The sequence below is a fragment of the Perognathus longimembris genome, chromosome 17, assembly GCF_023159225.1.
Source record: "Perognathus longimembris pacificus isolate PPM17 chromosome 17, ASM2315922v1, whole genome shotgun sequence".
NCBI classification, from domain to species: Eukaryota; Metazoa; Chordata; class Mammalia; order Rodentia; family Heteromyidae; genus Perognathus; species Perognathus longimembris.
This window is the reverse complement of record NC_063177.1, coordinates 13,121,261-13,138,697: the sequence shown is the minus strand read 5'-3', so window position 1 is coordinate 13,138,697 and position 17,437 is coordinate 13,121,261. Positions and strand designations below refer to the sequence as shown.

At 37.9% G+C, this 17,437-nt stretch overlaps 1 protein-coding gene and 1 non-coding gene across 4 annotated transcripts in view; one reads left to right on the top strand and one right to left on the bottom strand.

The window, feature by feature from the left end:
- The window catches only part of Ulk2 (unc-51 like autophagy activating kinase 2), an 86,205-nt gene that overhangs the window by 24,907 nt on the left and 43,861 nt on the right, over positions 1-17,437 (bottom strand). For all 3 annotated transcript variants that reach the window (XM_048367306.1, XM_048367304.1, XM_048367305.1), the window contains 2 exons: positions 12,511-12,571; positions 2,010-2,147 (listed from right to left, as the gene is read on the bottom strand). In XM_048367306.1, the coding sequence (XP_048223263.1) occupies positions 2,010-2,147; positions 12,511-12,571 (199 nt within the window). The remainder of the gene's footprint in view (positions 1-2,009; positions 2,148-12,510; positions 12,572-17,437) is intronic.
- On the top strand, positions 10,517-10,641 carry LOC125366602. Its single transcript, XR_007213898.1, has one exon. It is a non-coding gene; the product is annotated as a small nucleolar RNA SNORA40 (small nucleolar RNA).

The following is a 17,437-nucleotide window of genomic DNA, read 5'->3' as shown; positions in this document are numbered from 1 at the left end:
CTGCTCTATGATGCAACAAAACTGTGTCATGAGTTCATTCTATTCAAGGGTATGTTTTTCAACAAGAAATATTTGATACCTTGTTAAGGACATTGCTTGTACTGAAAAAAACATTGGTGAAGAACACAGACTAACTGTTCAGTTGGTGCCACCACTTTGATTCATGCCAAAGTACCAGCTATTTTATTCATCTCCACTTTTTGCATCATCATATATTAATGCAGTACAGAGAGTAAACAACATCATAGGTAATTATGAAAAGAGAATGACCTCACAGGCCCTAGGTAGAAATTCACTTTTGAGAACCACTGCTGGATATAACCATTAATCATTCCACTTTTTACATTTCATACTATACCTAGAAACTTAACTGACCCTGTATGTAAGAGAGCTTCTTCACTCTTTTGGAGTAAAAGATGGATTACATTAGTCCCTTACTGGTGGGCATTTTGATTTATCTCATTCTTTACACTTAAAAAAATTGCTATTAGAAAGGTACTGTACACAGATATAGTTACTTAAGTCAGGTAAAGAGTACATTTCTTTTTGGACAATGTCACCCCCCTTCCCTTTCTCATTCTTTTTTTTTTTTTTTACAGCTAATAACTTTGTGTACATTCGATCTCCTATGCAAAGACTATATAAAGAATATGAATATAGTATACATGTAGAACATGTAACCAGATATTAAAGTGCTATTTTCTCCCTTCACTTTTCTTGGGTTCTCTTGAGACTTATGTCTCTTTGGAGTTGCTGTGAAGAATAATTAGTTCTCATTTTGCCATAATCCCTGATCACACACATACATTTAACATTTGCCATGCGAAACCAAGAATCCTTCCTCCACCCTCTTTGTTTTCCAGAAATGAAATGAAATCTGTCACCAGTGAATATATATTTTTATTTTACCTGTGTTTAGTGTTTACTTGTGTTTTAGTGTTTACTTAGGAACTGGAGCCTAAACTTAGGGCCCTAAGCTCTTGCTTGGCTTTTTCCACTAAAAGCTGGTGCTTTATCATTGGAACCTCACCTCTAGTCCAATATTTTGTTGGCTAACTGACAAACTTTTCTCTCTAGGGTGGCTTCAAACCATGAACTTTAGTTCTCAGCTTCCTGAGTATCTAGAACACAGATGGAAACATCAGAAACCAGCTTTCTTTTTTGATTGGAAGTTTTAGTGTTTAAACTAAAGGTCTGATGCTTTCTTTTTTTTATCTGTTTATTAATTGAGCACAAATTTTTTGACAAAGTGTTGTGCAAAAAGGGTACAGTTACATAGTAGGGCAGTGTGTACTTTCTAAGAAGTAATCTACAATGTAAGCTACCACTACTTATTCTAGCCCTCTTTTGTATATCACCCTTTTATTTTTTGCCAGTCCTGGGGCTTGAACTCAGGGCCTGTGTGCTGTCCTTGAGCTTTATTTTTATTTTTGTTCAAAGCTAGTGCTTTACCATTTGAGCCACAGCTACATTTCTGGCTTTTTTCTGATAGTTAATTGGAGATGAAAATCTCACAGACTTTCCCGCACAGGTTGACTTCAAATTGAAATTCTCAGATCTCAAACTCCTGTGTAGCTAGGATTATAGTCATGAGCCATCAGCTCTCAGTTTATTAATTCTTTATAGCCAGGTGCTGGTGGTTCACATCTGTAATCCTAGCTACTCAGGAGGCTGAGATCTAAGGAACATGGTTCAAAGTCAGCCCAGACAGGAAAGTGAGCAAGACGCTTATCTCCAATTAACCACCAGAAAATCAGAAGTGGTGCTGTGACTCAAAGTGGTAGAGTGCTGGCCTTGAGCAAAAGAGCTCAGGGACAGCACCCAGACCCCAAGTTTAAGCCCCATGACTGACCAAAAAAACAACAAAAAAAGTAATTATGCTTTATATATAATAATTACCTGTAATATATTATTGTTTATATTATATGATAATTATACATATGTGTATATTTTAAGTAACATCATTAATAATAAAAAATATTAAGAAAAAAATGAAGACATTAACTTACCTTGGAGAACCATGTGGATTTGTGCCAGAGCTGGAAGTAGATGTGAGATTCTGCTCGATGCGCTGGTAATTCCTTATTTGAGTAGGAACTGGAATTGGGGCTGTTTCACTGTGAGATGACACAGTAGGCTGACACTGCCTGTCATCATTTATTGAAAAAGGAAAGAAATATGTGTAAGACATGAGGAAATGTTCAACATTCCTGGCCATAAAGGAAATACAAATAAAACAACTTTGAGATTCCATTTTACCCCAGTAAGATTGACCAGCATTGACAATTTGAATAGCAACAAATGCTGGCAGGGATGTGGGGGGAAAAAAGAACCCTATTACACTGTTAATGGGAATGTAATCTAGTACTACTACTTTGGATGGTGGTTTGGAGATTCCTTAAAAAATTAACAAAGAACTACTCTATGACCCAGCAATCCCACTCTTGGGCATCTACCCAGAGCATTACAAATCAGGATACGGTAAAGATACTTGTACCTCTTATTTATTGTTGTACTATTTACAATGGCCAAGTTATGGAAACAGCCCAAATGCCCTACAACAGATGAGTGGATCAAGAAATATGGTTAACACCATGCCTAGCTAGTTTGGTGTTTTAATCATTACCTGCCATGCTACAAACACTGCTTCAGCTGTAAAGCTTAGTGCTAGAGTAGCAACAAGAGCATATTTGGAGTAAGAGGTATACAAATAGGAGTTATTTGTTGTGTGCATAAATTGGGGGAAATTAAATGAATGTAAACAATACAACTAACCATAAGACTGCAGTTTTAACCTCTCAGAGTTGCTCACTAGCCTAGAATGTCATCAAGTTGAGAATATTTGTCCCAAATTCAGCTTTCCCCAAAGTTCTTGTGCAGTTTTTGTTGTTATTAGGAAAGACCAAACAAAATAAAACTATATTCTGTAAAAAAGAAAGAAAAAAGAAAGTGTGGTACATATATACAATGGAATTTTACTCTCTTCTATTAGAATAATATGTCATTTGCAGGGAAGTGGATGGGCCTAGAACCAATCAGGTTAAGTGAAGTAAGCCAGGCTCAGAGAGACAAATGGCACGTTTTGTTCTCATTTGTGGAAGCTAGATCTAAACTACAACTAGGTACATGACATATACAGGGCTCAATGTATTTACATACACCGAAACTGATTAAAGGATGACACACTTAGGGGAAGAATCCAAAGGTTAACTCCTCTGAACAACTAAAGTACTATTTATCAAAACAAATACCATGAAATGGAAACATGGACTGTTTTGAGGGCGGTCAAAGAGGGGCACAGGAATGGAGGAAGGATAGCAAATGTAGTCATTGTATTTAATGTACATTATGTAAAAATGAACTATGTAACTTGTGGGTAGAGGTGAGAGGGAGAAAATGGGGGAGAACAAAGGAAGGGGTGACACTGTCCAGTAAGTATTGTACTCATAACCTGACTTATGAAATTATAAGCCTTTTATAACTACTTAATAATAACAATAAAAATATCAATGACCGTTTTTCTTTCATCTGAACTGTTAGTGATAAATTCTAAGAGCCAAATGACTGGTTCTAGATACAAGCAAGAAATAATCCTGCTGAAATATGTATAAAACAACAATAACAAAAAAATCACACCTGTATTTAAGGAATTCCCCTGCATTCCTATGTACATTCAAGATTAAAAACTGTATCAATAACCCTCCCCCCAACAGTCCCACTACAACAACAGGAAAAATCTATAGGCTAGCATAACTGTTTTATCCCCATATTCTGTTACTCATTACTATATGACAGAAAAAATATTTCTAGAAAAATATGCTGGGTAAAAGAACAAGAAGTTCAAGAGCAAAGATGAGTGGAATGTTTACAAAAGTCATGAATGCATCCAGAATTTCCAAGGAACTTTTCCTACAGGAAGACTGAAAACACATTGTGCAATTCTCAAAGCATATAACTGATAAGATGCTCACATTCAAGTGTATTTGTTTTTCTTAATTTATCACTTTTTTTCCTTGCTTCTCATAAATTCAGAAGTGGTATGTATGTTGTCCCTAGGTGACTTCCAGTTCACTTTACAACATATTCTAAAACATAATATTATTGAGGATCATATTGTACCTTAAGAAAGGTGACTTAATTCATTGTTGTATAGTTCTAATAATTCCACATTTTTCCTGGTTATAAAGACAAAAAGAGACCACATATTTACTCATTCAAAAAATAACAGAAGCTAGTCCAAGTAGACAAGTCTGTAAGTTTCTATTTCCATTACTAGCAAAATGCCTGGCTGGAAGTGCAGCTCAAGTGGTAGAGTGCCGGCCAAGTAAACAAATAGGTAAAGAAAGCTTGAGGCCCTGAGTTCAAACTCCTATACTGCCAAAAAGAAAAAAAAAAGAAAAAAGAAAGGAAAAAAGTCCCATGTGTAGAAGAGATGTTGTTTTTCAGTATTTGTCCATCCAACAGAATTCAAAATTTATTGATGGTAGTGATGTGATCAGTTAAATTACAACATATTCCAGACTCCCTTGTAATGGGTAGCCATATGTCTCTTTTAGCCAATGAGAATGGAAGTCTTCCATTCATTTTCCTTCTTCTTGCCCAGAATATGATTATACTTGCAGGAGCTTTAGCAGCTACCTTGCAATCATGAAGAAAAGACCAAGAGAACTGGAGATACTTAACTTCCTTGAGCTGTAGAAACAAAGGCAACAAGTGTTTATTATCTTGGCTTCTCTCCTGAGATAGGAAATCTTTTAGTGTTTAATGACACTACTATCAGGACCCAGTTGTTTACAGCAAGGTAGAATCCTTAACTAATGTGCTTCTATATACTTTCTAGTTTTCATTTAATTCAATCAAGTTTGATTCAGGGCTGGTGGCGTGTAGCTCAAGTGGTATAGAGTGCTTGCCTACTTCTCTAGGTACTAGACTTTTTTTTTTTTTTTTTTTTTGCCAGTCCTGGGCCTTGGACTCAGGGCCTGAGCACTGTCCCTGGCTTCTTTTTGCTCAAGGCTAACACTCTGCCACTTGAGTCACAGCACCACTTCTGGCCATTTTCTGTATATGTGGTGCTAGGGAATCGAACCCAGGGCTTCAAGTATACGAGGCAAGCGCTCTTGCCACTAGGCCATATCCCCAGCCCTAGGTACTAGACTTTTAACTCAAGTAAGTAAGTAAAGTTGATCTCAAAGAAGTACACAATAGAATATTGGGGCTTGGAGATGTGGCTCAGGTTAGAGAGTGCCCACTGATGCAATCACAAGGTCCATATAAATAAATAAGTACATGTATATGTAAATATACATCTTTACATAGAACAGTGGTTACCATAGGCTGTGAAGAGTATGGGGAGGATGATTAATGAGCACAGGGGACAGTAGGATGAGAAGGACATTGTAGAACAATTATGGTTGACAACAATTGAGTAGTTTTAAATCCCTAATTGTTTTTGTTGTTGTTATTGTTGCTGTTGATTGTGGGCCTGAGCACTGTCCCAGAGATTTCTTCACTCAAGGTCACTTCCAGTTTTCAGGTGGTTAATTGGAGAGAAGAGTCTCGAGACTTTCCTGCCCAGGATTGGCTTTAAACCATGATCTTCAGATCTCAGCCTCCTGAGTAGCTAGGATTACAGGTGTGAGCCACCAGTGCCTGGCTCCTAATTCAATTTTTAAAGATCTTATTATGAAGAAATAACATAGCTCTGAGGTGGCAGATATGTCAAATGCCCTATCTGATCATTATACATTTTCTGAAATGCCATACTGGACCTTGCAAATGTAAAAAATTACTATTTGTCAGTTTAAAAAACTATATTTTAAAAAAGAAAAGAAAATCTTTCCTAGATCTCCAGCTAGCTAAGACAATTGCTGCCATTTTTTCTAGCTTTATATGAAGACCATTCTTAAAAGTTTTATTTTTCAACTGTTATTATAAAGGTGATCTATAGGGGAGCTACAGTTACATACATCAAGTAATGAGTACATTTCTTTTGGGCCAATGTCACCCTTTCCTTTGCTCGCTGTTAATTTAACACTCCTTTTATATTTGTTTCTATTTGCATTTAATAAATTGTAGTAGAATGTATTATTAATTTTTACAGTAGGAGATCCTCAGTAGCCTAGGTTTTAGGAAGGTTCCAAGAGTAAATCCTCAGAGGTTAACAAATGGTCAGGACAGTGGCCATTTAATTGGAATGAATGTAATGCCCACAGAAAGGACAGAAGAGGGTAGGATCTAGTCTCACAAGAGTTCCAGTGAAGCCTAATCCTCTGTGAGCTTAGTTTTACAGAGCTGTGATAGAGAGTCAGCTGCAGATAAACTGCTTATTCCCTAGAGATCAAAGCAACAATATAGAAGGACATAAGTGATGTGTCCATCCACACTTGCGGATTGACATGGAATAAAGGTGGAAGATCCAGCAAGAAAAAAGTTGGTATCTCTGGAAGGAGGCAATCAAAACACAAAACGATATAACCTAATTTATCAAGACCTGCTTCACAGTTGGCCCTCATCAACAGTGGGCCACAGTCTTGGAATTCTAATATACTAACTCTATGGTTGTGCTCACTTGTTGCCTGGCTGCACAAAGAACACACACACACACACACACACACACACACACACGTACATTTCTTACCTGATCTGAATATTACATAGACAGTGAAAGAATATTACTAAGAAACATTTCTTGGTTTTTGCCAGTCCTGGGGCTTGAACTCAGGGCCTGAGCACTGTCCCTGGCTTCTTTTTTTTTTTTTTTTCTCAAGGCTAGCACTCTACCACTTGAGCCACAGTACCACTTCTGGCTTTTTCTATATATGTGGTGCTGAGGAATCAAACCTAGGGCTTCATGTATGAAGTGAGCACTTTACCCCTAGGCCATATTCCCAGCCCCTAAGAAACATTTCTTTTTTTTTTTTTTTTTTTTTTGGCCAGTCCTGGGCCTTGGACTCAGGGCCTGAGCACCATCCCTGGCTTCTTCCTGCTCAAGGCTAGCACTCTGCCACCTGAGCCACAGCGCCCCTTCTGGCCGTTTTCCATATATGTGGTGCTGGGGAATCAAACCGAGAGCTTCATGTGTAGGAGGCAAGCACTCTTGCCACTAGGCCATATTCCCAGCCCCAAGAAACATTTCTTTAAGTGAAAATACTCTCACTAGTGAAGGAAAAAAGTTTAAAGTATACAGTGGGAAAAGAAGGTAAACAGGAGTCAAAGATAATGCAAACAAAAAGGGATTGCAAATAAAAAGTGAAAACTGTAACTATATAAGCCTCATACTTGAATTTCCATATCCTCAAAGAAAGACAGGCAGCAAACAAGTTTAAATTAGATTTGCTTACCTTCATGGCTCCCAAATTGTGTACCAAGAGACCTCGAGGTGCCATTGCTACTCATACGAGGGATACCCTGGAATATCTCACTTTTAATTTTTTTTTTTTTTTTTTTTAGCCAGTCCTGGGCCTTGGACTCAGGGCCTGAGCACTGTCTCTGGCTTCTTCCCGCTCAAGGCTAGCACTCTGCCACTTGAGCCATAGCGCTGCTTCTGGCCGTTTTTTTTTTCTGTATATGTGGTGCTGGGGAATCGAACCTAGGGCCTCGTGTATCCGAGGCAGGCACTCTTGCCACTAGGCTATATCCCCAGCCCCTCACTTTTAATTTTTTTAAAGAAGACACACAGATACCTTAAAAAGTATTGTTTGGACAGGATTACTTGACAAATGGAACTTTTAGGTACTCAGCCTAGAGACATCACTAAAAAATTACTAAGACACTAGGGATAAGGAAATATCTAGCTTAACTAATTTTACCATAAACAAAAACCCATAGTTCTAGAATTCTTAGGTCCAATTTGGAGTTTTTTCATAATATTTTCTTGTATTTTTCCTGTACAAATATTTTGTCACAGTGCTAAGATGCATCAGTACTATTTAGAAGCAGTTTAGCAAGATTTAATAACTACTTGTCAGTATTCATGAGCAACCTCAAAGGTCATGAATTATCTAGCTGGCATTCAATGAGAAGATGAGTAAGCTACTCAACAATGCCAAAAAAAAGTACATGTTCCTACACACATTTGAAATGAAGACCTCAAGACAGAAGAAGGTACTAAATCAGGACATTTTACTACCAATATAGAGAAATAATGGAAATGAGGTACACAAGAGTGGATAATTACCCTTCATATTAATAAATACTTTCTTGAAATGGTAGAAAAATTTTGTGCCTAGTAACACTAGAGCCTGTAGGTCAAAATATTTAGATATTAATACTCTCTTTAGGTTTTAAAAGTTTCATTAGATTTTACAACACATATGTATGGTTCCCTTAATATATTTTCCCTAAATGATGCTAGGAAGCAAAATTCTGTATCCTCAATCACATTTTGCTAAAATACTATTATAACACTGGGAATAGTTTTTTTTTTCCAGGAAAATTTTTGACTCCTAGACAAAAGTCATTCATTTTAACTGATCAAAATATTTCAAAGTATTATTATTATTATTTTTTTTTTGGCCAGTCTTGGGGCTTGGACTCAGGGCCTGAGCACTGTCCCTGGCTTCTTTTTTGCTCAAGACTAGCACTCTGCCACTTGAGCAACAGCACCACTTCTGGCCATTTTCTGTATATGTGGTGCTGGGGAATTGAACCCAGGGCCTCATGTATATGAGGCAAGCACTCTTGCTACTAGGCCATATCCCCAGCCCTCAAAGTAATTTCAATGAAAGTGAAATTCTAGGGAAAGAATTAAACCCATTGTTACTAAAATTTCAGGGGCTGTCATGGAGATGATAGATATTGGGATGCAGAAATACAAAAATCTTAATAGCTTCATGAGAAAGTAGTATATCACCCAAGTTGATCATCTTATTCTCCCATACAGCATAACTTTTAACATTCCTGTTGTATTTCTGTTTTCATCTGTACTTATTATGTTGTTGTAGACTGTATTAATCTTTTTTTTTTTATTCCAGTCCTGGGAACTCAGGACTGGGTGCTGTCCCTGGGCTTCTTTGGTTCAAGGCTATCCCTCTACCATATGAGCCACAGTGCTACTTCCAGCCTTTCCTGAGTAATTTATTGGAGATAAGGAGAGTCTAACAGAATTTCCTGCCCGGTTCACTTTGAACTGTGATCCTCAGACCTCAGCCTCATCCTTGAGTAGCTAGGATTAGAGACATGAGCCACCAGTGCCCAGCTTAATCCTTTTTTAAAAAATTGATAAATAACTTTATTTTTTACATAATCTTTTTATAATACAATTTTTAAAGTACTCATGACCTCTCTTGAAACTCATTTCTACACTCTATAGGACATTCACTCCCTGCAAGTCCTGGGAAGTAGGTTGAAGGAGAAGCTTTCAGGGTCATTATGGAGGCTCTTTCACTCTTATTCTCCTTTCTGTGAGAACCATATGCCCCAAATATAAACTGTTCTTCTATCCTGGAAGCCAGAAAGAAGATAGATGAAGAATAGCTACAGCTGATCTGCAGCCAATAGTATTAACAGTAAACTAAGTGCTTGTTATAAGTGTTGTAAATTTTGGGGTTATCTGTTATTGCAGCTGACTCAGGCAACAGCTGAATAAAACCAGGTGTGGTGCACTTATTATTATTTTTTTGCCAGTCCTGGGCCTTGAACTCAGGGCCTGAGCACTGTTCCTGAGCTTCTTTTCTTTTTGCTCAAGGCTAGTGCTTTACCACTTGAGCCACAGCGCCACTTCTGGCCATTTTCTATATATGTGGTGCTGAGCATATACAGAAAACAGCCAGAAGTGGCGCTGTGGCTGAAGTCGCCAAGTGCTAGCCTTGAGCAAAAAGAAGCCAGGGACAGTGCTCAGGCCCTGAGTTCAAGCCCCAGGACTGGCAACAAAAACAAAACAAAACAAAAAAACAAACAACAACAAAAAAGAATGTATGTGGTGCTGAGGAATCAAACCCAGGGCTTCATGTATAGGAGGGCAAGCACTCTTGCCACTAGGCCATATTCCCAGGCCCTGTGGTACACTTATTAAAAGACAACTACTGGCTGGGAATGTGGCCTAGTGGTAGAATGCTTGCCTAGCATGCATGAAGCCCTGGGTTTGATTCCTCAGTACCACATACACAGAAAAAGCCAGCGCTGTGGCTCAAGCGGCAGAGTGCTAGTCGAGCAAAAAGAAGCCAGGGACAGTGCTCAGGCCCTGAGTTCAAGCCCTAGGACTGGCAAAACAAACAAACAACAAAAGAATAAAAGACAACTATTCCTGGGAAGTGGAGGCAGTTAGTGAGACCCTATCTCAAAAACAAAACAAATTGGGCACAGTGTCTCAAGCCTGTATTTCTAACTACTTGGGAGGGAGAGACTGGGAAGTTGTAGTTTAAGGACAGTCTGGTAAGATTCCATCTCAACCAATGGCTGGGTGTAGTGGTACTTGACTGTCAACCCCAGTGATACCAGGAAGCACACATAAGAAGGATCACAGCCTAGGCTGACCTAGGCATAAAAAAAGAGCCTACCTTAAAAATAACCAATACAGAGCAATTGCATGCTTCTTTGTTTAATTTGTAACAAAGCCTTACAGACAGGTGCAAATAGTAAATCTTCTTTTGCAACTCAGAACTTATTGAATATGAGATTTTGGTACATGTAAGAAGAAATATGATTAAAAAAATAAGCAATGCAGCAGGGTGCTGGTGACTCATGCCTATAATCATAGCTACTCAGGAGGCTGAGATCTAAGGATAGTTTGAAGCCATCTCAAGCAGGAAAATCCATGAGACTCAATCTCCAATTAACTACCAAAAGAGCTGGAAGTGAAGCTGTGGTTCAAGTGGTAGAGCATCAGCACCATATATATAGAAAAAGCCAGAAATGGTGCTGTGGATCAAGTGGTAGAGTGCTAGCTAGCCTTGAGCAAATCGAAGCCAGGGACAGTGCTCAGGCCCTGAGTTCGAGCCCCAGGACTGGAAAAAAAACAAAAACACCACCAACCAAGAACTAAAGGAGAACACAGACAGACAACTAGTAAAATCAGGAAAATGCTGCATGAAACAAAATGAGAAAATCAACAAAGAGTCAGAAACCATGAAAAAGGACCAAATTGAAATGTTGACAGATATAGTGATATGAAAAAATGACTAGAAATATTCAACAACAGATTTGATCAAGCAGAAAAATTACAGCAAACTTCAAGCTAGATCATTTGAAATCATGTCTAGGACAGCAAAAATAAAGAATGAGGAATGAGAGTGCAAGAGATAGATTGATACCCACTTTGATCCTCAGCATGACCTCCAAAAACAGAATGAAAAAAATAAAGAAAGCAGAAGTGATGTATGGCAACAACCAAACTAATTAATGTATTACAAGGGAATCAGAAGGAGAAGAAAAGAGGCAGAATGTGCATTTGAGGAAATAATAGAAAACTCTAAACCTGGGAAAGAAATTGACATACTACCTGAAACTTCAAGCACATCTTTATTTTTAATCACAAACATTAATTACTACAGGTCTAATTATCCCCTTCTCACTTTATTATGCCACAAACTGCATCTTTATATATATTACATATTCATTAACATTATATAAATGTTTTTGTGTGCTTTCATCTTATAGATGTTGCATAAAAAATAAGGTTGGATTTATGCCTCCAAATTGCAGTAATACAGAATTGTCTTTTTGTTCACATATTTACCTATAATAGACACAGTTTCCTTTGTGGGATCGGGAGCTTGAACTAAGGGTCTTGCTCTTGATAGGCAGGTGTTTAATGACCTGAGTTATGTTTTAGATTGAATCAGACCATGATTCTCCTACCTGTGCTCCCCACCTAGGTGGATTACAGGTGTCTCTCATCATACCTAGTTTATTTGTTGAGATGGAGTCTTGCTAATTTTTTGCCTGGACTGACCTTAAACCTTGATCATCCTGATTAACTGAGATTACAGATGTAAGCCACTGTGTCCAATTCTAAAAATAGGATCTTGAATAGGTATTTGTACATTCATGCTTACAGTATTATTTACAATAGCCAAGAGGTAGAACTAATCTAAATGGATAAACAAAATGTAGCTCAATGAAATATTATTAAGCCTTAAAAAGGAAAAAAAGTCTGCCACATACCACAACATGAGTAAACCTTAAGGAAACACACAAGGATGCAAACCAGATACACACATACACATAATGCTGCATGATTTCATTATATGAGGTTTCTAAAGTACTCAAACTCACAAAAGCAGAAAGTACAGTGGTGGTTAACAGGGCACTGGGGGATAAATAGGGAGATGTTATTACAAGTAGGGAATTTTGGTTTTGTAAGCTAATGTTCTGGAGATGGATTGCAAAACAATGTGAACATACTTGACACTACTCAACTATACATTTGAAATCTGTTAGGAAGGTAAACTTTACTTGCTTGTTACACAGTTTTTTCTTTTAAAAACAGAATTTAAAAACAATATATCAAAAGTTCTATACTCTCAAAAATAAGAAAATATTAGGTTTTTAGTAAAATGTACATAAACATACCCTCCACACACCAAGAACTCATTTGAAGCACGTCTGCCAGCAGTTCCCATTGGCATATCATCTAAGGAGAAAGAGAAAAATGCAATCTGTTCTGTTAACCACATGCTTTTGTCCCAGCATGATAGGAAACAATGAGTACAATATGAGATTACCATGTACTGATGTTTTAATTTTAGCCACTAGAAATAGGGGAACACAGAAAATCATACCCAGTGGAGACTCCCATTGCCCACCCTAAGCAAACCTGGGGTTCTTATTGAGGTAAAGTGCTACATTCGCTTCCATGTTCCCCACTTAGCATGAGCAAATACTACACTGTTATTTTTATCAAGTTCCTTTTCACAGGATACTGACATTTTTTTTCAGTGTTACATCCCTAACACCACTTTGTTCAGGTGCTCTGTGATTTTCTTCCTTTATTAGATTTATAGGATTTTTTGTATATATGATGCTTGTTTTTTTGTTGTCGAGACAGGGTCTAGCTATGTTGTCTACACAGATCTCAAACTCAAGCAATTCTCATGCCTCAGGCTCCCCTTCCCTCAAGTAGCTAGGACCATCATACCAGGGCTGCTTTGTGATTTTTATCACAGTTTTGCATAGAACAGATATATTATATAACAGTACTGATCATAAAGAAAGTCTAATGTACAAGTACCCCATTCTCCTGCATAACACTCAAATTTTATACAGGTCGATGACACAGAACATGCCACAGACCATCTTTGTCTATCTCTGCATTTTGTACATGAGTATAGCACAGCTCAGAACTCAAGGGTCCCTCATTCTGTCATTGTTACACACAATATACCACATTGCTCTATGTCATTTATTTGATGTGAAACAGCAATGTTGGCCAAATAATATTTAAAAATAAAGTATGTTGTTCATCTATACTAAAAGGGGATGGGAAGCCACAATTCCTCTGACAGATTTTAAATGGGATGTTTATTTAGCTCATCTCAGATTCCTGTTCACATAAAGCTGAAGTTCTAAGAGTAAAAGAAACTAATAATGTCAGGTAATGATAAGAAGTAAGAGAAAAATAAACTAAGGTAAGGGAACAAGGGGCTCCCTTAAAATAGTCAAAAAGCTATTCTGAAAACATGAAATATTTCCTGTAGCAGAATGGAAGAAATGGAAGAGGAGGCAAGCAGAGAAACTAGGTTTCATTAAGTGAACTTTGGTTTTTAGCTTTGAATTTGGAACCATATATAATTATGTAAGACAAAAGCAAAGTAAGCCAGGTGCTGGTGGCTCACATCCATAATCCTAGCTACTCAGGAGGCTGAAAACTGAGGATTGCAGTTCGAAGTCAGTCTGGGCAGGAAAGTCCATGGACTTTTATCTTCAATTAACCACCAAAAAGCCAGAAGTGTAACTGCAGTTCAAGTGGTTGAGCTCTGGCCTTGAGCTAAAAATAAAAACCTCAGGAACTGCATCTAAGCCCTAGGACCAGTACAAACAAAAAAAAAAAAAGAAAAAGAAAAAAATCCCTAGAAATAAAAACAAATAGAAACAAAAGAACCTAATATCATTTGTCAATTTGGTAGGTTAATTGCCAGAGAAAAATTACTTGAAGAGACTTTAAAACTCAATAATTTGCATTTCTGTAACTGATTATCCTAAAGACACAAAAATTCACAAAAAGATTTTAAGTAGCTTTTAGTATTTTAAGTAATATTCATATTATTATTTTAATATCATAGTTATTTTGAACAGCTAAATTGTTCAGAAAGCAAAAGGAAAGAAGAGAGCTTAAACTCAGACCAAAAGAATATAAGGGCTGGAAATGTGGCCTAATGGTAGAGTGCTTGCCTCATATACATGAAAAGCCCTAAGGTTCAATTCCTCAGCACCACATATATAGAAAAAGCCAGAAGTGGTGCTGTGGTAGAGTGCTAGCTTTGAGCAAAAAGAAGCCAGGGACAGTGCTCAGACCCTGAGTTCAAGCTCCAGGACAAGGGAAAAAAAGAATATAAAAAGAAAGATAGCAGGTGAGTAATTTTGTAATACATTGCAAATATGAAAACAGCAAAAAGAACTTTAATGAAAACAGTTGATCAATATGGGGACGAGGATTAGGGAAAGAGAAACAGGGAGAAATAGGTTCTAGCAGGACTAACATGGAGGATGAAGGAGATTGAATGTGGTCAAAATAGATTATTTGTAACTATGAAAATAGAACAAAGAAAAGTTGATATTGTTTTGGGAAGTGAAAAGGGGGAAGTGTGATAAGAGTGAGATGGATTGGAATATTTTGCAAGTGTGTGGAAATATAACAATAAAAATCCCTCCTCCTCCCATATATCTAATGTAAGCTAATTAAAAAAAAAAACACCAGAAAAACTCATTGCCCCAAAAATCTGAAAGCCAGGACTGGTAATACATCTGTAATCCTAGCACTCAGAAGGCTGAGGCAGGATACTGATATTGAATTCCAGGCCAGCCTACAGTGAGATCCTTCCTCAAAAAAGATTAGGTTCTTTCACAAAAAATATATTCAACCCAAAAAGAGAAATTTTAACCCAGGAGTAAACTAATTTTATGTCAGAACTCCAAAATGTTTTAAACAATTAGCAGTACTAGGTACCTTTCAAAGTAATCTTGAAAAGTAGGACTACTAGAAAGTCTATTCTGAAGAAGTTGTAATACAGTAAACAACAGTGTATTGTTTTCAGAATTTTTGCTAAATGAGATGATAGCTGCTCATATCACAGGGAATAGCACAATGAGAGGGTAGAAATTTAAGTCTGTCCGATGAAGAGAAGGGGAGAGAATACAGTCAAGAATTCACACACAGCTCCTTTGTACAACTGCTTAAAGATAACAATAAACTTTTTAAAAAGAAATGACAGTTTCATTATAGTAACCATTTTACTAAGTAGGCCTCATATAACATGTTGTATGTCTTAAGTATTCACAATCAATATATTTTAAAAGTATAATAGCTCAGCAATCAGAAGGTGGAGACAGAAGGATCATGAGCCAGCCTGGGCTATAAAATGAGTTCACGGACAGCTTGGGCTATACAGTAGGATTTTGCCTTAAAAAAAACAAAACAAAACAAAATTTCATATTCTTTTTTCTAACTCCATGCAGATAGACCATGCCCATCTCCTATAGCCAAACACTGGATGTTTATACTTGACAATTGATTTCTGGATTCTGGAATACATAAAGAAATAAAGGCAAGGGAACTATAGCTCAAAAAGATTGACCAGAAAAAACTGTTTTCACATTGACTATTGAGGCTGCCAAAATACATTAGCATATTTTATATCTCCAAGTAGTATAACATTTATACTCCTTAGGTAGAAGACTGGATAATCTTTGAGATATATAGATAGCCCTCCAGAGAAGAAATGGTCCGAGGAAATGTCCCTGTCATATCACATCATATAGATGCTTACTATCAATATTACCTATTTACAGACATTTTAAACACTTTTTAAAGTGTGTGTACTGGTGCTGGAGTTTGAACTCAGGGCTAGGGTACTCTCCTTGAATTTTTATGTTCACAGCTGGCGCTAGTCCACTTGATAAGTCACATCTTCACTTCTGACTTTTTTCATAGACTTTTCTGCCTGGGCTTAAGACAGGGATCATAGTATCTCAGCCTCCAGAGTAGGTTGTGCGCGCGCGTGTGTGTTTGCTGGTCCTAGGGCTTGAATTCTGGGTCCGGGTACTATCTCTGAGCTTTTTTTTTTTTTTTTTGCCAGTCCTGGGCCTTGGACTCAGGGCCTGAGCACTGTCCCTGGCTTCTTTTTGCTCAAGGCTAGCACTCTGCCACTTGAGCCACAGCGCCCCTTCTGGCCGTTTTCTGTATACGTGGTGCTGTGGAATCGAACCTAAGGCTTCATGTATTGGAGGCAAGCTCTCTTGCCACTAGGCCATATCCCCAGCCTTTTCTGAGCTTTTTTTGCTCCAGGTGAGCACTCTACCACTTGAGGCACAGCACCACTTCTGACTTTTTTTTTTTTTTTTTTTTTTTTTGTCAGTCCTGGGCCTTGGACTCAGGGCCTGAGCACTGTCCCTGGCTTCTTTTTGCTCAAAGCTAGCACTCTGCCACTTGAGCCACAGCGCCACTTCTGGCCATTTTCTATATATGTGGTGCTGGGGAATTGAACCCAGGGCTTCATGTATATGAGGCAAGCACTCTTGCCACTAGGCCATATTCCCAGCCCCCACTTCTGACTTTTTTGAGTAGTTTATAGGAGATAAGAGTCTTCACAGACTTTCCTGCCAGGGTTGGCTTTCAACTGCAATCCTCAGACTTCAGGTACCTATCTCAGGACCTGAGATAGCACCACAGTAGCTAGGATTACAGGTTTAGAACCACCAGTGTCCAGCTGTGTTTTTGTTTGTTTGTTTTTGGCCAATCCTGGGGTTTGAACTCAGGGCCTAAGCACTGTCTCTAAGCTTCTTTTTGCTCAAGGCTAGCGTTCTACCACTTGAGCCACAGCTCCAATTTCAGCTTTTTTCTTTCTTTCTTTTTTTGGCAGTTAACTAGAGATAAAAGTCTCACAGACTTTCCTGCCTGGGTTGGCTTCGAATCCCAATCTTCAGATCTTAACCTCTAGTGTAGTTAGGATTATGGGTGTGAGCCATCGATACCCAGTCAGTTTAGATTTTTTAAACATCATATGCACATATTTCACAATAACAAATTTCTAATAACTGGAAAAGGATGATAGGAAGGTGTGGTTTAACAGTAGAGCACTTGCTTAGCAAACATGAGGCCATGGGAGAAAAGAAAGGAAAAAAAGGAAAGAAAACATATAGCCAGGCTATGCAGGAGGTGTTAAATATTCATTTGGAAACTACCACTTGACAAAAGGGGAAAAACAAAACCCCACAGTACTATCAGAAACACCCCCAAACTAAAAATCTAAAAGGAAGAGGGTGAGTGTATGGTTTAAATGGT